The sequence below is a fragment of the Orbicella faveolata genome, unplaced genomic scaffold (assembly GCF_042242905.1).
Source record: "Orbicella faveolata isolate gen_17 unplaced genomic scaffold, um_ofav_v1 contig_34, whole genome shotgun sequence".
In the NCBI taxonomy this organism is placed as follows: domain Eukaryota; kingdom Metazoa; phylum Cnidaria; class Anthozoa; order Scleractinia; family Merulinidae; genus Orbicella; species Orbicella faveolata.
In genome coordinates, this window is record NW_028301563.1 from 20,458,372 (window position 1) to 20,482,500 (window position 24,129).

Here is a 24,129-nt window from a genome sequence, read left to right on the forward strand (position 1 = left end):
CCATGGTAACCGATTGTGTCACGAAAAAAAAAAAAAAAAATGTTTACCAATGATTGAGAAGTGTTGTGACACCATGATTGTATCATCACTTGATAAAAAGTGGTTATGATGACCCATCAAAATTCAAGACAATCAAATCCTGTGTCTGTAAAGCCACCTTTTCCTCGTGCCAATTCCCCGCCGGCCAAGAGGAGCAGGGAGGCAGGCGCAATCTCGTTCCTCTCGTCCTTTGCTGCGCAAATTTGACGAAACGAGCGACTTTCTCGAGTTCCGTTACAGGTAAGATTTAGATTTGTTTTAAAATTACATGTAATGGGAATTAGCGGAAATAAAATACCAGCGTCTCGATTAAGTCACGTGTTTGTCAGCCAGGCACGTGTTTGTCAGCGGACTTCAAATCGGATCTTTTCCTCGATCTTTTCAGGGTCGCTGGTTCCCGACCGCTGGTCAAGGGGAACGAAGACGCTGAGTACGAGCTTGGGATAGGGGGCTCTGGGAGCGAGACGATTTGCGGCATGTACGAGAGCAGTCCCTCCTAACACGCTCCTTACGATTGACAAGAACAATACCCACCATAAATAGTGGTCGATTATTGATGAGCCGAAACTTTCATTAGCCAGATTAAGTCAGAGCATGCTGAAGAATAAGTTAATAACACAGACTCTAATGTATTCAAGATTTTTATTAACACCAGAGACCTTTTCGTTCATAAAAGTAATTCTAAATAAATAATTTGCTCTTTTTCAGCTCTAAAAATGGGAATTTATTCGCTGCTAAAAATACTACCATAATGGATCTATGTATATCAACTTTTCTGATTTCGTAAGCCAAAAATTAAGAATAACAATCCATTTGAAGAGCTACACTGTTAATTAGATACATGTATTCCGAGAGAGAGGTTTTCAATGAGTGTCGTAAAGCTAAAACCAAGCCAATTACTTACCAATTAGGCTACTCAGCCAATCTCAAACTGCAGTAAAACCAAAACCTAAACCGAGGTAATTGCCTCGCTTGAAGACCACTCTGTATAGAGGTTTTCAATTGGGTGTGGTAAAAACAAAACCAAAGTGATTTTTCTGACCAATCACAGGAACAATCCCGTGAACCAATCAAAACTTGAAACAAATACATGCAGCAACGCGAAGCGCGGGATGACACTCACGATTGGTTTTGGTTAAGAAAGTGGCGCGAGATTTTAACCCAATCACTAAGCGCAGGAATGCAAAACGAAAATAATGTGAATTCCTTTCGATACTCAAGTGAAAACCGCTCGATAATGAAAGCATCCTCGAACCGAGGTCTCTTCTACGACGAGGCAGCTGCATCTACACCCCTAATGTACAAGAGCTCTGCGCTCATATCTGAGACATCTGCGAGACATGGGACTGAAATTTCATGAACAATCCTAAGAACTTGGAAACTATTTAGTATTACGATAAGATAATTGTACTGGGCTGTTGGACAAGAGCTATTGCGTGGATGGTTGGGAACAGGATATTGCCGATCCCGGAAATATCATGAGTCCTTTGAACTACTTTAGGATAAAAGCACTACTAAGGAATTTGATAGCCTTCAATTATATGATGAAAACAGCCACAACATGTACAAGTACATACACGAGGAAAACGTGGTACAGAAAATTCGTCAACATGCTTCAGATTTTGAATACAACTGCGTGTACGAGTAAAAAGTTTGAGTGCAAATCAGCAACAATTATAACTTATTATCCAACTGCAGCGAATACCGTCCAAATAACAGTACAAATGTACAGCGATATTGCAGTTATTTGTACGGTAGAAAACCTGTTTGCCGGACAAGTCGGCACGCGCACGCAAAACTGTCACACTCTCCCTCTTTCACTGATAAATTTATTGACTACAGCAGTTGGATAATAAATCCCTTATTAGATGTTTTGATATGTAGCATCGCTTTATATTTTTACTCGTTGTTTGTATTTTGACTCACCTAACGGGCTCGACAAACTACGGCACAACTCGTAAAACTACGCAGCGATACTACACACCAAAACATCCAATAAGATATATACATCTCCGACAGCTGTGAGTACCATGTATCTGACATGTTTGTTGCTGCAGGAGAATAGCAATGCCTTTTGCGATACTTTTGGACAAGTAGTTTCTCCATTTTCGTAAAAACACTTTGATCAGTTCAACAAGCACGGCTGCTGGATATTTTGGCGCCAGAAATGACACTGTTTCACACGCGCATATAATATTTTCTCATACTATAGGCTAAAGTTCTCTAATGACTACTCTAATGTAACAAACACCTGCAGTTCTTACCGAAAAAGCTGACAAACCCAAAACAATGTCCTCATTACAGTCGAAATTGACGGCTGCAAAAGTACTTCCTTGAAATTAAAACGCGACAAGCCTTGATAAAAACTTTGAATATTGTTCTATGTGATCACAAAAATGGCAACATCTCATGGTTACTTTGCCATCTACAAACAACTCTCTTTTTAAAAGGTCTAGATAGCAGCAGACATGTAAAGATTTTAAGGAAAACGACCAATTTTTTAAGCTGGTAGTGGCTTGATCACGCCACTACCAGCTTTCAACTCAAGATAAAGGAGGCTATCCATATTCAAAAAGAACTACCTTGCCTCAATCAGCAATTACACCATGTAAATCTAAAATTATCCTTTTAATTTACACCTTTTCACGTTCTGTTGTTACTATTTGTCTTAATTAGCATTTTTGCCTACTTATTATTCAACTTGCTCTGTAATCATTCATTCAACTGAAGATGGCAGAAGTTCTGTCGAAACATGTCTTTCAAACTAAAAAATTGGTCGTTTTCCTTAAAATTCTCTTTTTACGTTTATATCTCTAAATTAAGTGTACTCATTTTCCCACTTGGATTATCCAAGTTCTGTTACGTTTTATTGCAAACCGAATACAACTTCAACTATAGATGTACGTATATGCTGCAATTCATACCACTACATAACAATCGTTTCAAATGTGCAAATTGTTACAAAGCTTGCCGCCAAAGCTGTCGAATTACAAGTGCATTAACGTGGTATAACACCGACTAGCGAAGGTTGTATTTCTTTCTTTGTGATCTGGGCATTCACGGTACAGTTCTGATATCTGGCGATCAATGCCCAGTTAAATCTTTGAGACACGCCTACACGGATGTCCTGGACTTGTTGAATACCACTAGCAGTCGCGACTCATGAGGGAACTGGACATTCTTTCTTTACGTATTTCTCTATCTCAGTGCTAGCTACTTTCTTCATAATAAAGTCCAGTGTAACAAAGCCCAATACTAACTCTACACTGTCCCAAATGAGGGTCTGCAATACTGTACCACTAGCAATCCTACCTATTTTTTAGCTCCCTATTTTCACGATCCTTGTTTTTCTCTCTTTTCTTGCTCTTCTTGCCATTTTCGTCTTTCCTCCAGAACTTTAGCTTGAAGTTCCGCGTATTCTCTGAAACGGTCACAGCGATATATCATCAAAAATGAAACGAATAAAGAAGTGGACTTAAGGCTACAGACTTAAGGTGGCTGGTACCAGTTTTCTCGCGCGGGGAGTAGATCTCCATCATGCGTCACCCATGAGAACACGCACGATAGCGGCGCGAGATTTAAAACCCGAAAGACCAAAACAAATATGGCGGCGCGCGGCTTTATTCGCGCAAGGTCACTTTTGTACTGTTGGAGACGAAATTCGCATATAAAGGAGGCTTTACCTGCTAGGACAACTTTAGTCAATACTGTGTATTTAAGAAAAATTGTTTCGGGAATTCAATGTTTCCTAGATTTCAAAGGCAACACGATCGATCGTGACAGCCACCGGAAGCGTATACAGGACTCGCAAAACAGAGCAAATTTACCCAGAATTTGTGCAACAATCCTACGGAGTAAACCCAGGAGGTTGTCTTTAACGACAACTGCAACTGTAAATGATGTTTTAGCAGCAAACAAAACAAAACGCCTGTTCGGAACTCGCCCGCCCGCGCGGACACACGAAGCAGTCAGCGGTAGTCAAAACAGCTCATGATCTGCTGATCTTACAAAGTCTGGATTTTTGAATGCGTGTCTACGCGCGTGGGAATAACGGAACTCGCGAATGCTTTTACACGAAAACAAGCCCGGTGACCCCTTCTTTTTATTGTTTTACTATAATATTATTACTGAGAGGAAACGTCAGAAAAAAAATACAAAAATTTTAGGGAAGGAAATTTGCACTTTGTGCAAATTGCCCTTTTTCCAAGTTTACAAGAAATCGGCTCCGTAAAATTATTCTAAAATTGTTGTGCATTTTCATTTTCAGATGCCAAAAGCTATTGACTAAAAAAAACTCGGGGTCACTGGCTTAATTTTTTAGTTATTAGTGACATAAGCGAAAAATTAGGTCTGGAAAATCCTTTTGGAATGTTGCCATGGTAACTGCTGACGACAAAGTAACAGCTGTTTTAGGTCAAGAATAAATTATATAATCCAAACCTACAAAACTATTACAGTGGCCCTAGTCCGCCTTTTTGTCCTATTCTTACAAAGTTATGAGCCGTCAAAAACCTGAAAACTGGTACGAGCCACCTTAACTCATTTAAACCTGAAAATGAGAAGCAGGGTACGTTTTGCACACTGGCCTGAGTTAGGTATGGGTTGGGTATGCCGTTTAGATGGAATTGATATTTTTCCCCAACAAAATCTGGCAATTTGAAGCTCTTCTCCTACATGTATTTTTGCAAAGGGAATTCCTGGTAAGCTGAGGTCACATAATACATAGAGATAGTACATTTAGAAGTCTGACATAGGGTAACGATTTTTAAGTCTTTGAACACCTTGAAACAGAGTATCGAAAGTCACATATTTTGGTCATAAATAGAGTAAGGTTTTAATTAAGCGCACCGCTCATCGTCATTAAAACATTCGGGGAGTACCCTCCGCCCCTTCGGGTAGTGACCTAACCCTGGCCGGGTTGTTCAAAGCCCGATTGAGCTAACCCAGGATTAGCAAGAATTTTGATTTCAGTTTTGTAACTTTTCGGTGAAGTTTGCTGTTTGTGTTCGTCCTTCAGTTTTGAGCTTGAGTAAGCTCAAACTACACAAAACCTGAGTAGTAAAAAACATTTTTATATAAGAAAACTTATTACTTCGGTTAACTTTTAATCCTGGGTTAGCGTTAACCGGTTATTGAATAACGCGGCCCTGGGGCCCGTTTCTCGAAAGCGCCGGAATCTTTTCGGGCCCGAAAAGCCATTTTTAGTTTATAGATATTTAAAGACAGAGAGGTGTATACGCCTGAAACTTCTTGTATGAAGAGAACCTCTGTTCGTATTAAGAATATATGAATAAAACAGCTCTGTAGTTAAAAGGTTTAAGACTTTGCTACAGCTTTTCGGGTGCGAAAACTTTTCGGGACCTTCGAGAAACGGTGACTAACTTTTGTTACCTCCTTAGTGATATAGCTTTGCTTTTTAAGTTCGTGTTAATCTCTTGTATCCTGCGTACTTCATCCCATAAGATATCTTCATTCTTGTTGGATTCTCTCCATTTGAGAAATAAGCCCGGCCACAATACCTGTAAGAAAAGCGGATCACCGCTTCTATTCCTTGTACTCTCAAGCGTATTAAAATATCAATTCTCTACACTAATTATTAGAAATTAATTAAAATGTTAATTGCGAGAATCTGGTAACAGATCAAGACAACATCCGCTTCTTGAGGATAATCTCAATTCTCGCCAAATGCCTGCTTGATTGCGTCCTAAAACTGTATGGAAAAACATGATTGTTATCACATTTGGAGATTACGTTAAAACGCGCGGATTAATTACTGCTGGAGGATGCTGCATCGCATAATAACTCAACAGGATGACTCTCCACGAATAGCTGTTATTAAAGTTATCAGGGGTTTGACACAGACGAGGCGAAAAGGTCAGTTCTGCTTTGTATTGACCTTTTCGTCTCGTTTGTATGCCTTTTCAAACAAACGAATATTTGATCGCAGGCTCAATTGTCATTTAACCATTGTTTTCCTCCGCCATTCACCAGCAAAAAAGATGAACTAGGCACTTTGTTCCCGGTTGACCATTATTTGATCAGGTTAACAGTTGAGTGATTTTCATTGGTTCATGGCACATGAACAGCAACTGCAATGCATGTGCTTTTTAGCTCGAGCTAGGGATTGCTTACCATTTGTCGCCGGTTGAATAATGGTAAGGGCTTTTCCAAATCAGTAAGCCAACTAAACAAGGTGAAGAGTACTACCTTTTTAATTGGGTTTCCCGTTGTTGTTTTTTGTCAATGAGACCCTGCAAACTGGGGAATTTAGCAAATGGTAAGGAAATTCACAACTTCCGTTCGCAACAGAAATAGAGGAGTACCTCTGGAGCACGCTTTCACACCAAACTGACCATTATCACCAAAAACTGTCCAGTAGAGGTGTACCACGTGACTTAATTTGACCGATCAGTGTGGCAGAAAACTCTTGGTATGTAAAACTTGGGATATTACGCTTATGCTCGGCTGAGCAAAACTCAAGTTAGCCTAGTCGCGTACAGATGTCAGTGTGCACATGTGGTTTCACTGTCCCACCACAATACAAACCTAAACACTTACCAGACTTTGCGATGCCACAGAAGGCCACAAAACAGAGTTGTTGGGTTCATACATGGGATTTAACAGCGGCTTCAGAATATCTTGCTGGTTAAGATATGACCTGCGGCAAGGGTAAAGAGGAACGTCAACTACATGGTATGCCTTCTACAAAAACAACAGCAGAAAACAAAGACATACACAACTCACCATAAAGAAATCGTCTTAGATTTTAACTTCGCTGTTTTCCTCTCTCCTTCGTTGTTGCACAGGAACGTCCCTGAAATATTAGAAAAGGCTGCTCAGTACGTTTCAGAGATATATAAAAAAGGATGGTAACAAATGCTAAACTTTTCAGGAGTTTAAACAATAGTTTTGTTCTATGGAGTATCTCGTCATACACTCCCTCAATCCTCTTGAAGCCCTTGGGCACATAAGATCATCTCCTTATGCTTTAATCCTTACTACTTCCACGGGAGAACATTTCAAAATTAGAATGATGAGTTATTAATTCCAAGACAGAAACCAAACTAGTTCACTAGCAACTGTTAGTTCTCTCCTATGAGGATAGTTTTTTAGCGGTGCATAAATTTTTTGTCCTTAGTCTGTTCTTTCCTTTACCCAAATCGCGCTAACACTAGTGGGACCTATTTACAGAGACTTAACTAAAGTGGGGTTGGAAGCCATATGCCCTCCGACAACAAGTTGGCGACAGTCCCCACCAACTATGCCCTCACAAAACGTCAGCTGAATCTATTCAAACAACCTTTCAACCATTACACATGGCTTCCGAAGCCCCTTCCACTTAACTGCTTCACAGTTTGATGACATTTGATTTAAGCACAGCCATTTTTCTCACTTTTTCAAATGCACAACCCTATTACTCACCGAACTGTGAGTAGTACGCATGCTCAAACAGCGTGATAAGGAAACGGTCATTGAACTCAAAAGAGCATGGGAACTGCTGGTAAATCTATCAAAGCAACAAAAACATAGGTCAGGTTTAAGTAATTATTCTCCAATCATTCTTATGAATGATTGGAGAATAAACATTTCGATTTTGGGATGTAGTGAATCAACTAACCTGCCAAACACAGTCAAGGAAGAGAAGAAAAACTGCTCCCTGTCCCTTGTATCTAACTGGAGACACACCCACTTTCACACAGCGCTCAGCAAATGGATGGCCACCACGCAACCACTCTCTATCAATCAGCCCCTCAAACCTGGAATACATAATCAGCAAAAGTCTCTATTAGCCTTGGTTAGTAGAAAATAAAGAAGGCGGACATGTTGAAAATGCCGTTACAGTGCTGGGTGCCATACTGTTGTCACTTGACAAGGTCTTTGACTAATTTTTGTACAACATTTTACCAGATTTTTTAAAAATCTGAGAAGGTGGCAGAGTTAACAAAATGTCAAAAAGCAAGTGTGGAACTTGACATCGTCACCTCTCACAGTTCTGGCATTTATTTTTAATTGGCCAGTCGTCAGAAGACATGTTAAAAGTTGTCAAAAGTCAATCTAAACTTTCGTTGGCAATGGTATGGTACACAGTACTTGATAATCAGATAGATGATTTGTCTTTAAATTGTCATTAAAACCTGCCGAGAATGATACTCTAACTTACAAACAGATGTAGCCAACATTTATTAATGTTTACAACAATCACTATTGAATACACTATAATTATTGTTAAAACATTTTCTGGAAAATTAGTCATAACTTGGCGAAGATAAATCAGTCATCTGACAGGAATAAGCAAACATATAGATCGAATATGTAACCTCTTGAGTTTGAATAGCGTTAATTCTAATCTGACATGAGAGGACTGACTCAGCTATCATACATTACTTGCAAAAATTTTTTTGCAATGATGATCTCTGGTAAAAAGAACCTCGTGGTCAAGCAAATACAAACACATACGATAATCTATTGTAAACGAGTTGCTCAAATTTTCCTGCAAAATCGCCGGTTTTACAAAGGCAACACTTATAAGTAGTCGGTGTTTCTGTTGCTGTTGTTATTGCATAGGCTAACACTCATAATTTTCCGGGAAAAAAATGGCAAAATTGTCGTCTTTTTTAGTCAAAAACGTTCGTCAAATCAGTGCAAAACCGACCACTTTCTAGCGAAATTTGCTCAGAAAATTCCTACGAAATCAGCCGTTTTTACTGATCGTTTTTGAGCGAAATTTCCCCTGAAATTTTCCGCGAATTTCCCGCGAAATCGGCCGTTTTTTCCGCGAATTTGTAATTGAAAATCCCTTAAAATTTGACTTTTTTCCGCGACCTATCAAAAGCCCTGAAAAAAATTTCAGAAGTTAAAATTCCGGGCGATTCTTTTCCAGACACTATTTATCTCATTTCGGACAAATTTCAGACAAAAACTTCGGACACTCGGCTGAAACATAGCCTAGAGCAAATTTACGCCTACAAAGCATAAATTAGACTGAACCATCATGTGACGTGTGAAAATGATAGTTTCACTGCACCCTCAAGGTTTTAGTATACACGTACACGAAAATAACACAAAAAATTCTATCAAGCCGTTACATATCTCAGAATTTGTTTCATAAAGGAAACTAAGAGCTTTGGAGCTACTCAAAAGTTTTATACTGCAATGTAAAAATTTCGAACGTTTTTTTGTAGTAAAGTAATCCGATCATTAACAGTAATAAACCTCACCCTTTGGTTGTTCTGCACATAGGATCCAAGAGAACCTGTGCCAGTGATGTTACTTGCAATGTGGCATCTGTTCCAGCATCACCGTGTACTAACACAGTTGTTCCTAATGTGGTGACAATACAACATATAAGTCAATAAGCTTAATAGATATATATTATTTATACATGCTCTTTTTATTTTACGTTATACAGGGCCCTCGTTGATACCAGTCCTGCGACTGAAGGGGTCACCCTGTTTAAATATCGATTATTATTATTATAATTATTATTATTATTATTATTATTATTATTATTATTATTATTATTATTATTATTATTAAACAATGTACTGCTTGATCCGTTGATGGGGCATTCATGTTATGTGTTAATTTGCCTGTTGTTGATACAATTCACCCACAATTTAATACGTTTGTATGGTTGTAACGATCAAGGTGACACTAAACAGGTGACTCAAAACTTCACGACAGTGCTGATAACAACTGAACCTTGCCTAATGGACATCTCCATAATACGGACACCATTAATACTGCAGACAGTTCACTTGGTACTTAATTAACCTGAATTCATATAATTTGCACCCCTATGATAAAGACACTCTAAATCATGGATTGCCTATTTCTTGTACAGCTTTCTCTCAGGCCTTTACGTTCAACTGATTTTGGTGACACCTGTGTGACAAATGGCTAGGAGTACACTTTTCACCTCAGACCACACGACCTGAAAATGATTGACTGAGGCAAAATATTGTGGCCTAGAGACTGAGCAAAATCATAGAAATAAAAAAAAAATTGTTGCTGTGTAGCACTTTGAATTGAATTGCATTCAATTTAAAGTTTACAAAAAATGCTTACAGTCTGTATGTGTAGTATTTTATTATAGTCAGCTCACTTGAAACCAGAATAATCAGAATTCACAAAATATCTACCTCTACATGTATAATTTATATCAATATGGACACCACTATGATTTAGACACGCAGCTCTGGCCTTGTGGTGTCTGGATTAACAAAGTTCAAGTCTCCTTGATTAATAATTGTTTGTATTTTTTTCTCTGAAAAAAAAATATGACCTTTCATCAGCCCAACTGCTGTTTCAACACAATACTACTGAAGTTATGGTTGATAATCTTAAATAATAATTTCACACTACCTTGTGTGTCCAAGCACTGAGCAACAAAACAAGCTGTGGATAACACACTCTGAACATAATCCAACCAAGAACTTGACTCCAGTTTAGACAGCCATGCATTCATGCTGAGTTCTGGATCTAAACTGGCTATAGTAACAAAAGAATAGAGTGAATTACTCCTTACAAATCCTTCACAAAATTCTGGAAAATGTTCTCTCAACCCCACAACAGAGCATCCTCTCCCCATAGGTCCAATGCTTTGAATTCATGACATGATGTTATCGCTGTTTCGCCATAGCACTAATCGAGTGTAAACCAAACTGGGTGTGAACTTCAAACATTGTACGATTTTATTTGTTTACATGGATACAAGTTTGACTAGGAAAAAATGACAAGCAAACAGAAAATGAATACAACAATAATAAGTGAAGGAAGCTAAGCAAAAATAATGAAACTGTAGCCCTTAAATTCGTACAAGTACATGCGCAAAAAATGTAAATTATTTGTCCCGTAGGGGTATCATGATTTGCATAGGGAACAAAAACAATAGCAGGCAATGCAAGAACGTTACACTGTATATTGTGTGCTCCTTCTATTGTACCCTTATTATTACAGTACTCATTAATTTCCATGGGACATAAAGGTCATGACAGAAGAAGAGTTCACTAAACACAATTACACAAATTTCACAGTTTGGTACAAAAATTGTGTTGAAGGAACTACATGTTATGAAAGATCTTTTTTCATTGATCCCAATATGCAAAGAAAGCTGTGTCCAATAGCCCAGGGCTAATGGATTTTTAACTTGGACTTATAGTGGATTCCATCCTTTGCTTGTCCAACTGACAAGGGAGATTTTTGTGGGAGTGTTTTGAGGAAATTCAAATGACAAAAGTACTATTAATTAAGAAATAAAGATATTGAATTAAGTTAATTTTAAATAATTATCATTAATTAATCACCATGGTTAAAAACGAAAAAAAACTTTTTTGAGGGATAGTGACAATAACTTTCAGGCTAGCTTGTACATCAAAGTTACAGTATTTCCAAATTATTATAATAATTATAATTGTATTTTTTGCATTGTGGATCGTTATTAACTAATGGGTCATGTCAGAATCAGCTCTCCATTGTATAATTATTGTAAAGCTCCTTCTTGCAATAATAATGAACACGACTATAATAAAAAATAAAAGATAAAATTGATTAACATGTTTTAATTTGTGATGAAGCACAGCATGATATACATTGTGTAGTACAAAGAGCAGCAGTAACCCTGTGTTCTCTCTGTTGCATAACTCACTATAATGCTCCAATAAAAAGAGCAAAATCCTTTCTCTTTTTAGTGAATTATCAAAATCAATTGCTTAATTGGTATTGAATGATGGAGATATACATCAACATGTACATTCTGTACCTTCAGCAAGTTTTGCAATGCTATCATTAAGTGCTGGAAATCTCTCAATATTCTGATGAACTCTTTTCCACTGAGGATAATGAGACTCTGGCTCTACCCCTCCACCTGTGAAAACAAACAAACAAATACCTAAATAAACAAACTAACAAGAGTACACAGAGATTGTGAGTAGACTTTAACTTTCAACTACAATCCCCAGGGGGTAATGGGTCAGACACAGAGATCATAGCCACGTGTAAATTAAACATTAACCATCACAACAACTTGCCAGTCTCAGAACTTGTGACAAAGAACATCTTACTCAGTCCAGCTACATGTACATGCATATTTGAACACTTTCAATTTGCCACTGCCATTTACCTGTTACCATCATAATGTCAGCGTGACAAATTACTTCAGTCTACATTTTGGCGCAACATTTCACATGTATTTGAATTTGACTATGCCCTTGAAATTATTTCCTACTTGAAACTTGTCATCACTTGATTACCCAATGTATGATATTTTAAATTACTATTCAACTCAACAGTAAAACACACGATAGTTTCACTTGTACCTTTACTCCTGCTGTTCATGGCCGCAGCTTGTGATCTGGTGTCGATAATGAATCCCTTGGAGGCACCTCCAAGAGTATCATTTATCAATTTCTCGTCTTCTCGACTTCTTTTACTTCCTATAGCAGTCAATGGCTGGCCACATCGCAATAGTACAACCTGTGTGTTAATCAAAATAACTTTTAAAAGGAACTTTTCAAGGCCCAAGTTTAACTGTTTAAAAAATGAAAGATTAACACTGACAGTAAATGTTACGTGAGCAACTTAATGAGCAGTTGCAAAAATTCCAGAAAAAAAATCAGGCTTGAATGGGATTCAAACATGACCTCTGTGTTTCTGGTACTGTGTTCTACCAATTGAGCAATCAAACTATCTGCAAGCTCCTTCCTTTGTGAGTTTGTGTTACACCCATAAAAGATGAAGACATGCATTTAGCCAAACCAATTTATCAAATGTCATGTATTTGTCATGATGTTTGGGGGGGGGGGGGGGGGGGGGCTGACAGCAATTGTATTCACTTGTATAGATTGAAACAGAAGTTCAATTTCCACACATTTCTTCCAGAACATGCATTACTCATTAATTAGGCATAATCTGAAACTAAGGAAATAAATATCAAACTAGCCTGTGTACATCCACCCCCTCCCCACCAAGAATCAAGGTCCAGAGGGGTCTTTTTAAGGGGAGGGGGCAGATGTGCACAGGCTAAAATCAAACTGGTTAAAAAAAATTTAAACCAGAAATGGAATTGAACGACAATATAATTTTTAACAATAATTCTTACATGCATGGATTATAGTACAAATTTAAAAGTCCACATGCTTGGCTGAAGTCTATAACTCTGATGACTGTACAAAATGGCCATTCGTTCTGTATTATATAGAAAGCATGATCACATGCACATTGCAATTAAGACAAGTAACCCTGAATCCTTACTCCATTTCTTTTATGATAATAGCTTAGGACTGGAAACCTTCCAGCATGTCTGAATTGAGCTGATGCTTTCAGAGTGTCATCAGAAATTTTCACTGGTACAATAACACTGGCTGGATAGCTAGGGCACAACTGCAAAACAAAACAACAAGCAAACAAACAAAAATGAACACCTGTCTTCAGATTTCAAATGGTACTAACCACTGTAGCAAAGAAGGTGCAACATAATAACATGTACATATATCTGTACATTGCACTCAGTGAAGAAGAAAATTTTCAAGATACTTAATTTAGCTATCAAATGAATGCAACTAAGTTTACAAGGTTGTCACTCTTAACAATACAACACAGCTCTGTAGAAACCACACAAAGCTCTAAATCCAAATTAACATGACAGGGAGAATCAGTCTTGATAGATGGAGTGAAGACTCTTAATTCTGGGATAATGAAAAGACCAATAAAAAAAGCCACGTAAACCTGCACCTGCACCTGGACCAGGGATCAGACTATCTCAAGCAAAATTCCGAGAAGGAACATGAGTGAGGAGACGATCAAAGAAGAGAAAGAGGCAATTGGTCAAGAGCAGGAGGTGAGGGAGCAGTAAAGTGACACCACTAATTCATTTGATGTAGGGTGCAAAGAAAACCAATTTTCAGGCTAGCTCTTTCATCAAGCTGTAACTATGATATGCCGGAGCTCCCAAAGGCGGTTGTGAATTCCCTCAAATATTTTCCTTCCAAAGCTTCACTTCCCTGAAGGGCAAGTGAAGAACAGAATCAACCGGCCCAAGTGCAAAATCCAGTAGACCCAGGCTATTGGACACAATTTGCTTTGCACCCTGTGAAAGCTATTTTTTCTGTCTATATATACAGAGTTGTCAGTACTTTCAAATTGTTGTATAATTGTATTTACTCTATACTTGTACAAACCTCATAATTACTGTTCACATGACTTATTCTCCAGCCCTGAGTAATAGCACAGAGTTTGGAGAATTCCATCTCTGTACTGAACAGATCCCAGCCATCTTCTTCAATAACTCTTAGGTGTCGGTAAAAGAAAGGATACCTCAAATTTGTATTTTCTGAAATAAAAATAATAACATTCTACAAGTAAATTTACAAGTCAATATATAAACAGGTTACATATTAGATGAAATAACTACTAACAATGCTTAACAGCCACTTTAGACCCTACTAGTGACTTGTGTTATTTGGCTCAGTCCTGGTCAACTTGAATGAAGCATGACACTACATAATGAGGGGATCTCATGTACAGTTGATTTATGCAACTTAATGATGAATTAACAAATCCATCCCCAGTACACTCAGATCACTCTGATCAGTCTGGTCCCTATATTTATCATCATTTGGACCAACATGTAATTCATCCTGTTTTGTCTTCAAATGAAACATGAGACCTAAGACACAAGATTCAAGTCTCCAGGGGTTTCATTAAGGGTAAGCTAGGCACCAGGCAAATATATTGACCAGCTGTGATGATGATTTTGCTCACCTGGTTTGACCAACTAGAGGAAAGTTTTACTTTCAGATAAAAAAATTTTGCCAACCTGTAACTGAAAATGTTAATTAAACCCCTGAGCCTGAATGGATGTTTTTTCATTCATATTATCTCCATGGGAGAACTCCCATATGAAAAGTCAGGGAAACTCATCTCACTTAGGGAGCATAATTCAAGGATTCTGGTCTTACTTAGGGTACATGTTCATAAGGAAGGGCCACTATTTTTAGCTGTCGAAGTATCTTTTATAAGGGTGTACTTGCAGAAATAATAATAAAAAACGCTTGTTCATGTATTTCCATTTTTAGGCTAATTTCCAATGGTCTCTTGAGTGATCTCAAGTGCAGTCTACTAGCATGACTGCTTTCATGAACAGCAGCTGCGAGCCTATTACATTTTAAGTGGTATCTTTTAGAGGTTAAATAAAACTTGCACCACGCCCAGATTGGTCTCCTTTAGGGGCTTAATTCCTTTTCATATGGGAATCCCCCTCCCTGGGAGATTACCTCTCCTTCCTTACATTCCCTTCTCTCCCCTCCCAGTTTCCTTCCTTCTTCTCTTCCCCCCTCTTTTCTCTTCTCCTCCCCCTCCTCTCACTAGCCCTTTAATTATATGTCAAAATAGAGTAACATTACTGAAACAAATTGAGCTATATCGACCTACCGATTGTTGAAAGTACTTCAATAGATGATGCCACATTCAATGCCTCTTCAATGTTGTTAAACTTCAGTTTCACCAAGTCAAAGTTCTTACAACAGATGGTAAGTGTTCCATGTTGACCTCTTGCTTTCTTCTCAACATGCTCCACTGCTGAGTGCAAAAGCTGCAGGAAATGAAGTATGTTAGTAAGCACATGTGCACTTTGTCTGTACATGTACAAAGGTAGAGGTAAAAAATCAAACCTGGTATCAACTACTGAAGTAAAACGTTCCTCACTCCAAGCTTACGTTATTGTCATAAAGAATAGCGTAATATTAGGACAGATACAAGTAGATCCCATAAATTGCACATTTGCACACCTGCCAACCCTGATAAAGGGAAATTGGGAGACCAATGAAAAAATCGGGAGATTCTATTATTGAGATAATCTGGGAGTTTTGTCTTTCCGCTGTGAGAAAAGATAAAAAGTTGTCAGACTCACGGCAGAATCATGAGAGTTGGGAGGTCTGAAATTAACAACAGGAGTGAAAAAAATTGAAAACTTGAATGTACATGAAGCTACGAATTGTAGGTTAAAATTACAATGTCAAATGCTAACAACAAGCAAAATTCAAAAATTGAATTTTGGCAGACAATGAAAGCTATATTATAATAGGCATTCACTTCTGGGTTAAGTTCCTAAGGATATAGAGTTCTGGTTTCCTGGGCAACTGTCTGAAAAAGCTGCAATCCTTCTCATGTTCTAACAGTATAAACATACGATTCAATAAAAATTCTGTCAAGTAGCATTGCGATCCTCATTCGTCTCCAAAATGAGTTGAAGAAAATCAACAAACAGCAACAGGAACACAAGCTGAAATGCAGACTATAGTGTATAACAGTACCCTCCCCCTGCTACAACACGTCATCAGTCAAAACAAGTGCTTTTACATGTCCGAATAACATACGGACATATTAAGCTCAATTCAATAATTAATTCCAACTTCTAGGGGATTAAAACACAATTTAAGCAGTTTAGGTTTAAAAATTTCGGTAGTGACTGTTATTTGACATTGACTTACAATCAGCTCATCCCTGTGCTCTGTCCGAGAAGAAAAGATCAAGTGATGACCTGTCACGCACAATGTACCCTCCAAGTAAGCACGCCCTCTTCGCCTCAGAGAAACCTTTTCAATGCGCGGCGATTTGATATACTCCACAAACTCCATGAGGCAGAAAGTTTTACATTGATAAGAAGTTAAATTACTGTGGGAAACGCTGCAAAAAAACACAAACAATCGACTACATTTTCTTCGGGTCTCTACCGGTCACTAACTGTGGTTTCTTCAAGCTAAGCAGCCAAGCTTTTATGAGCCTGCTTCACTGTATCAGCGGAGTTGTTCATCAATCCAATATGGCGTCAAAGAGCGCGCTCGCCCCAAAACTTTACAAGAGGTTTTTGCAAGTTTGCGAGCAATGGCCGGTTGACCAAAATCGTCTAGGAAGAGATCTTGGAGAACACCTCAACAGAAACCTTGTACCACGTATAAAAAATGCTCAAATTGATGTGAGTTGACGTTTTTCGTCTCTCATCTTGCATTAGTCATGACCAGCTTACGTAAGAGAGAGAGTTCGTGTGTTCAGAAGTCAAATGCTCCCTCTATTAAGGTTTTGGTTTTTAATTTTCTTTCAGCCAAAAGAGGCCGAGAAGATGCTCGACAGTCTTATAAAGATAAGTTCAAATTACTACCGAAACAAGGTAATTGAATCTTTGAAAATTAATGTGTCTGGTACGGAATTTCCTGACTTGTAAAAGACTCGTTAAAAATATGTAGCCATATAAGTAAACACTAGAATGTGTGAAAATAAATGATTTAATGGTAACTTGAAAGATCAAAATTGGTTATTGTTGTTAAAAAAAAATTGAAATAATAAAATTTCTCTTTAATTATTTTTTATCCTACAGTACCCCCGTAAAAAAGAAACGGCCTTCACTGGAGATAACTTACAGACTTGTAAAGAAGCAGCTTCATTTTATTTATCGTCAGGTAAATAAAAATTAACCATACTGTACATGCTAATTCTCACTTCATGCCTTAGGTGTGAGTCTCACATGGTCTGGTGGAGAACTTCAATTTCACATCTGCTCGTGCCAGAATCTTGCACCTGGCTTGAAGATTTGAGCTATAACAACCTTAAATAACACACTTTTAAATTATATAAATTCGGACAAGGGAAGAAAACAAAAGTCTGAATGTATTTAAATGACAAATTATACACTTCCCCCAATTTTTGGAACTTCCAAGGGAAAAGTCTGGCGACCATGTTATGTTTGACAAAACACCCTGAACCTGGGACTGGAAGACGTTAGAAGCAACAAGTAACCAAAAAGAGTACAAAGATTCTGAGTTTGCCTCATCCTCGCAGTGAATAGAGAAGTTATTTGAATATGAATCCTAGGCATCACTCAGACTAGTCTCCTTCGCAGCCGATATTAGAGTCATCACACAACACTTCTCCTGCAAGAGAAGCATTGCGTGACAACGCTAATAATGGCTGCGAAGGAGACTACACTCACACCAAGTCTCTAAAACTGTACATATACAGCAAGGTCATTCATGTATATGTTTTCAGATTTCATGATAGTATTTTGTTTTTTCACTCAACCAGATATGCAGAAGAAATCAAGAGAACAAACTTGGTGGGAGAAATTAATTCGCAAGAAGGCTCCCGGGAGTTAAAGTGGCATATGATCTGGGATGACAGTGATGTCAAATCACTTGTTATAAATGGACACACTACTTGTACAGCCATTTTCCTGAACATATTTACTTATATATTTGCTGGGTGGATGGACACTTTATGTGGCAGTACATGTGCTACAAAGTCATACATCCGGAAGCTTACAGAAACTGGACGGACTTAACCCCTACGGTTGGCTCCCATGTGAAAAGATATGGAATTCTTGTTGCAAAATCTGAATGAAAGAGGACCGATCTGGGTGTGGCACAAGCTTTATTTAACTTCTTATTCTTAAAGATACCACTTAAAAGGAAATAGGCTCAATAGACCAATTTTGATATATTAAAATTCGGCTAAAACAATAGACCTCAGTACGAGGCTCTGGGGAATAAATATAGAGTTTGTGGGGTTTATTCTCCAGAGCCTCGTTCTGAGGTCTATTGTGTTAGGCTGAATTTTAATATATTGAAATTGGTCTATTACCAGCTGCTGTTTAGGAAAAGAGCCTGCCCTAGTAAATGTGACTTGAGAGAGCAGTAGAAATCAGGGCTAAAAATGGAGAATTTGAGAATGTTTTATCATTGTTATTTCTTCAAGTGCACCCTACTTTGGCAGCTGAAAATAGTATTGTTTTGTCCTGAACACCCTAAGTGAGGACAAAATCCTCAATTTACATCCCTAAGCACGACAATGAGCATCCCTGACTGTTTCATATGGTAGTCTCCCCTGGAACTTGAGCCTTGGGTTCAGTGGATTCTCTAACCATAATGCTGCTCTCCCTATAGTTACTAATTGTGGTGTATTAATTCTCCAAATTATAACATGATTGTTATGAGTTTTCCATAATGTAGCTGGCATGCATTTTTTCAGGTCTGACTCTTTGAGCAAATGCAAAACTCCAGAGTATTTAATATTATTTGATGACTGCAAAGAAAAAAAAACACAGTTTACAACAACAATATTTATTTTATTTGATGAATTAGGTGTTTTGAAAAAAATAACAATGATCTCTGAAGTTATTTAATAAAAATAAATTTAGAACATTTTTTTCTGGATATTATTTTCACCAAGACCAAAGTTGCACCAAATGTTCATTTTGGGGAGCAAAGTCTCTAAAACAGCAGGCCAGGTAATTAAATTAAAACATCTAAAGAAGTCTTGATTGTTAACAACTCGTGTAATCCATTATATAGTTTAGCAATAAACCACTTTTAATTGCAGTGTGTTAACCTGCTCCATCTACAATAAGTTGCCTTCTATATAAAATAGATTAACTGGCCCAAATTAAACTGTTGAACACTTAAACAAAAGTAAAATCATTTTGTTAGTCTTGTCTTCTTTATTATGTAAATATTGAAAGTGACAAAGTTCTTCAAAGTTGCCTCTCATTGATAACTCAGAGGCAAAAAGAGTAGATCTGGTGATTCCTATGTCTCTGTTGAAATTAAAGTGCATTCCTATAAAGCTATAGGGGAATCCACGTTGTTTCCAATATTTGCCTCATTGGCATAAGGAATTCAGTTTCTGATGGAGCTACAAATAAATCAGTTCTGAATATTGAAAGGTCATAGTACAATTAACTCTGCCAATGAATATGAGCCTGATCTATTGAATACTTTTTGTGCAACACGGGTTTAAAAACTCAAAATTTTACAAAGAATGTATGAGCTCATTGGCACTTTTGCCACCCAGAAATTTTGCAGTTTGAATATTACACCCAAAGAGCCAAAATTTTACCATGTATTAGGTTTCACTAGCTTTTGAGCTGCCTGGAGTCAATTCATATGTAACATGTTTCCTTCTGTAGACAAAGTCATATGCAAATGAGCAAAAATGTAAACAATGATCAATGTCAGCATGAATCCCCCTACAAAGTACATTCAATAGTCCCTTTCCCAGTTGTCTTTTGCCTCTTTTGCCCCTTTATGAAAACCATTGATAAATATGATGTATGAACATTACTGGCATGCCTATTTTCATTTTAATGTTTTTACAGAAATACTTGTTTTGTATTGGAGGCAGAAGATAAAACTTAATCTGATATAGAAAGCTATGGCTTGATCCACAATGTTTGACTTGAAAATGACCGGTATAGAGGCTTTGCAGAAAATGGACAGTGGCACAAAGGAAGTCATATGTAAGACCCCTTTAACTCCAACTAAGCATTTCAGTGGAGCATTATTCTAAAGACTAAGGTACCAAGGCTACAAGAGCAAGTCCAAAAAGCCTTTGAGAACAAGGAAGTGAAGAGAAGTGCAAGGACAGACAAGAGGTCCTTTATGGAGGAGCTGCCTTATGAAGCTGGACAAGCTGCAGCAAGGGAAGTGATGAGTGTCATCTGCAGGATCCCCAATGATATTTGTGGTAACGACACCAACCAATCTTACTAGCCTCCTTTGCAGCCGTCACAAACAACAGCTGTGAAGGAGACTAATATATAGATTTGGCCAAGCTCAACAGTGGAGCTCCTATAACAATAAATTAACCTGCCTTGAGCCTGCGATCCAATTGAAAAACCAGTTCCTGGTCAGTGGTCAACTTCAAAAAACACATGACCTCGATGAGCTCTAAACCTGAGCCCATGATATGGTCATGTGATACTGGTCAGCAGATACCTTGATTTGCAGGTGTCAATTGCCTACAACATGGATGTCCAATATCAAAGATGTATGTGGTAAATCAAGGCTGTAGGTCTTGGTTGGCCTATCAGTTGGGAGTATGGCCGCCATGTTGTGCGACATCGTCATCATTTTTCAACGTAAGGCGCATGTGCCCATATTCCATGCCGTTAGCCATGTTGACCATGCAAAAGGCGTTGCATGGTTTTCTATTTCTATGTATGCGTGTGGTTCTGTTCCTATATGTAGAGTTATGGTGCTCCGTCTGACAGCCCTTTGGACCACCAGAGCTCTGCTACAAATATTAATCAATCCGTCCCGGTCAAAGATAAGGTTGGCTTGACAAGAGAGCATATTAAACAAGCAAACAAATAGATTAAGCACCTCCAGGAGCTGCTAAACTACTCAGAACCAGATAAACCCATCAACTCCCCACCAGTTGATGATGTTCTTGAAATTTACACCAGCCCACCTACTGAAGCTGAAGTATCGTTACAACTTCCATGAAAGCCACGAAGAGTGGAAAAGATTTTGCCCTGAGTCCATCCCTGCTGAGATGCTGAAAGCTAGCACTGATAGTTCCACAAAAATTCTAACTGACCTAGGATACATCCCAGTTGACTGGACTAAAGGCCTTATCATCAAAATATGAAATAAAGGAGATCTCCAAAATGTACACGACAAAGAAGAGATGAGTCCTCTATCTGTCCCTGGCAAAGTCTTCCATGGAGTTCTCCTGATAAGCAAATAGGCAGCTACATGTATTGACAGCAACCTAAGGCAAGGACAAGCAGGATTCAGATACAGTAGAGTCTGAAATATTGGACACAACTCTACACTACAGAAGATTGTCAAGTAGTGTTGACAGTGGACTGTTTATTAACTTTTAAAATTGACTTCAAAAAGGCATTTGACACAGCACAGGGTCAATCTGTGGAAGATTCTAAATTCATAATGAAGTTCCAGCTAAGATTAACATAAAGCAGGGACAAGCTAGTTCATGTTGAATAAGACACATGTTGCAGGGATATAGAGGTTTTGCAGGGCAGCCATGTTGCGTAGCAGGAACAATGAAAATGTTTTGCATTGGAAAGAACATTTTCCCATGGCTGCCATGCAAAACCTCCATACTATAATACACGAGCTGGTAGCAGATTGAGGCATGAAAATGTGTTGTAGCAAGGGCGGTTTGTACACTGCAACATTTAAGAAAATAAAAAACATGATATATAGCTCTGGATCTGCCACTGACAAGTCCTACACATTGCTTGTTCAAGGGTAAAGACTTATTTGAGACGTTGTCTTGCAAAATAACCAGCTAAGTTTCATTAGCAAGTTACAGTTAGTCATGTGACATTGTTTGGAAAAAAAAAATCAAACTCCATTAAGAAATGAATTACACTGAGACCTCAATAACACAACACTGTCCCTGTCAACTTTATTGCAACTTGAAGTTACTTTTAATTAATTTTCTAACGTTAACTATTAAAACAGATTTGTCTGTAAACAAGTCCTACACTGTATTTCTGATATTCTTGACTGGTAAATTTTGAGTGACCAGAACTACAACTATGTTGTTCAGCTATATTATGCAATTTCCCTTGACTTAGCAATACAATAAAAGTACCAAAGATTTTCAACAATATAATAACTATTCTAAATTCCTCAATACCTACAGACGTGCAGGTAAGTGAAAATATAACTAAGAGTGCAGCAACTTCAATTGCAGCCATCTTAGAGTTTTTAACCAATTACAGCATGAGATTGGAACTAAGGAATCTGAGTTTGCTTGTGATTAGTCCTATTACGTTGAAGCCCTGTGATTTTCAGCCATTGACACAGTATTGATTGGCTGGTAATACTGTTCACTTTTTTCAAACTTGGCAAACATGACAAAAGGAAAGACAAAAATAATAGTTTGAACCTAGTGCATAACAAAGTACCATTCCTCAAAGGTCCAGTAATTTTACGCATAATTTTAACTCAACTTGAAAGTCTGGTACGAAGACTAAAATAGTCCTTGGCCTTGAACTGATATGAGTAGTTTTGTAACAAGTTTCATCACCGAATGTGAATACTGTATGAACACAACTCTAAACCTCATGGCACAAATAAATTTTTTCACCGTCCACTGAAATAATGAGAAATAATTCTAAACCAACAACAGCGATACTCTGAACCTGGGCAAGAACTGTTCTTGGACTTTGCTGCCTGGATCAATCTGACTTCAAACACCAATAACTCGATTGTATCTGTGTTGGAAATTCCAAAGCATGTTTTGTTTCTTTAAGACAATTTGATGACGTCCAGGTTTATCAAGGCTTTATGATGCCTCTCAACCACCAAGCATGCATGCAAGGTACTTTAAAACAACATATAAAAGCATCACATCTCTTTTCTGTTTGATGGCACAATAATCAATGTAAACAATCTGTTCCCAGATTTGCACTCTGACTTATGCTATTTTCCTTTGACTTAAAAGAAAGACAGCTAAGATTCTGAGGGATTTGATTTTGACTTTGTACACTATAAACAGTCTGTCTGTTTGCTGTTCAACAAATAAACTCCTGAAGATGCTGCCAGGAAACACAGAGTGTTTTATTTGCATGCATAATGTATTGAAACCGAAGGAAACTTCAGCGAAAAAAATATATATAGGACATTGTTTAACACACCTAAACAAAACCACATGCGAAATTTAGAGTGTTCACGACAAAGTTCACTTTTGACCAAAAATACCTAACACCCTTTTTCCACTGAGCCTTTCATTTAATATGTTGCTCCAACATGATTGGTCCTATTATACACAAACTCAAGATTATTTAGTTTCAAACTGTGTTGTGAACAGTACTACATGTTCAGTTATAATGTTCAATACCCTTTGTCTCTAAGAGAGTGAAGTCAGTGTATGTACAGAGTACATCATGGCAGTTCTCTTTTAAGGTGGCTTACTAATAAACTCAAAAGCACAGGCTGATTTTCAGCCTGAAATTGGCATTAATTACTTGTGCAGACAAAAGGATGCAAGCATTTCTAAAAACACAAAATACCTTTTCAGCAGTTGCAGACAATGTATGGCATGACAGGAGGAAGAGGTTGAAGAAACCTGTTTTTGACTAAACAGTTTTTGGTAACTGTAGCATACAACTTTAATGGAACTTTGAATTCAACATTTTTTAGGGATTAATCATGTCCACAGCCAAAATGGAACAAAAATCAGTCACAAGTTGACCCACTTTTCAACCAGGCAAACTTTAACATTTTTCCACTTTGTGAAAAACATATCCTTTTTATTTATTCTGCATGTTTAACAGAACCAATTAAT

General features: G+C 37.8%; 3 protein-coding genes across 3 annotated transcripts in view; 1 reads left to right on the forward strand and 2 right to left on the reverse strand.

Moving 5' to 3' along the window:
* Window positions 1-664: 664 nt before the first annotated feature.
* LOC110055851 (myotubularin-related protein 9-like) lies at window positions 665-16,799 on the reverse strand. The gene is made up of 14 exons (XM_020762257.2): window positions 16,527-16,799; window positions 15,469-15,628; window positions 14,217-14,368; window positions 13,291-13,419; window positions 12,357-12,513; window positions 11,801-11,905; window positions 10,405-10,530; window positions 9,258-9,360; window positions 7,658-7,796; window positions 7,462-7,546; window positions 6,784-6,853; window positions 6,598-6,697; window positions 5,431-5,558; window positions 665-3,460 (listed from the first exon to the last, which is right to left on the reverse strand). Exons 1-14 carry the CDS (start codon window positions 16,671-16,673, stop codon window positions 3,373-3,375), a joined length of 1,689 nt encoding a protein of 562 aa, XP_020617916.2. The 5' UTR covers window positions 16,674-16,799; the 3' UTR covers window positions 665-3,372.
* A 14-nt stretch (window positions 16,800-16,813) lies between these two features.
* LOC110055824 (ubiquinol-cytochrome c reductase complex assembly factor 2-like) lies at window positions 16,814-19,502 on the forward strand. Its single transcript, XM_020762236.2, has 4 exons — window positions 16,814-17,011; window positions 17,138-17,203; window positions 17,411-17,492; window positions 18,115-19,502. Exons 1-4 carry the CDS (start codon window positions 16,814-16,816, stop codon window positions 18,183-18,185), a joined length of 417 nt encoding a protein of 138 aa, XP_020617895.1. The 3' UTR covers window positions 18,186-19,502.
* A 2,715-nt stretch (window positions 19,503-22,217) lies between these two features.
* The window catches only part of LOC110055847 (protein fem-1 homolog B-like), a 4,321-nt gene continuing 2,409 nt past the window's right edge, over window positions 22,218-24,129 (reverse strand). The window contains exon 1 of the mRNA XM_020762254.2: window positions 22,218-24,129. This exon is cut by the window's right edge and continues 2,409 nt beyond it. The gene's annotated coding sequence lies outside the window, so the exon portion shown is untranslated.

What these genes read in the sequence shown, in the direction of transcription:
- LOC110055851 (XM_020762257.2), bottom strand. Translation starts at nt 16,673, where the DNA reads ATGGAGTTTGTGGAGTATATCAAATCGCCGCGCATTGAAAAGGTTTCT. An exon ending in TGAAGTACTTTCAACAATCG is followed by an intron (nt 14,369 to 15,468) that starts GTAGGTCGATAT and finishes TTTTTATTTCAG; the next exon opens with AAAATACAAATTTGAGGTAT. An exon ending in ATGTGAACAGTAATTATGAG is followed by an intron (nt 13,420 to 14,216) that starts GTTTGTACAAGT and finishes TTTGTTTTGCAG; the next exon opens with TTGTGCCCTAGCTATCCAGC.
- LOC110055824 (XM_020762236.2), top strand. Translation starts at nt 16,814, where the DNA reads ATGAGCCTGCTTCACTGTATCAGCGGAGTTGTTCATCAATCCAATATG. An exon ending in TAAAAAATGCTCAAATTGAT is followed by an intron (nt 17,012 to 17,137) that starts GTGAGTTGACGT and finishes ATTTTCTTTCAG; the next exon opens with CCAAAAGAGGCCGAGAAGAT. An exon ending in TTCATTTTATTTATCGTCAG is followed by an intron (nt 17,493 to 18,114) that starts GTAAATAAAAAT and finishes TCACTCAACCAG; the next exon opens with ATATGCAGAAGAAATCAAGA.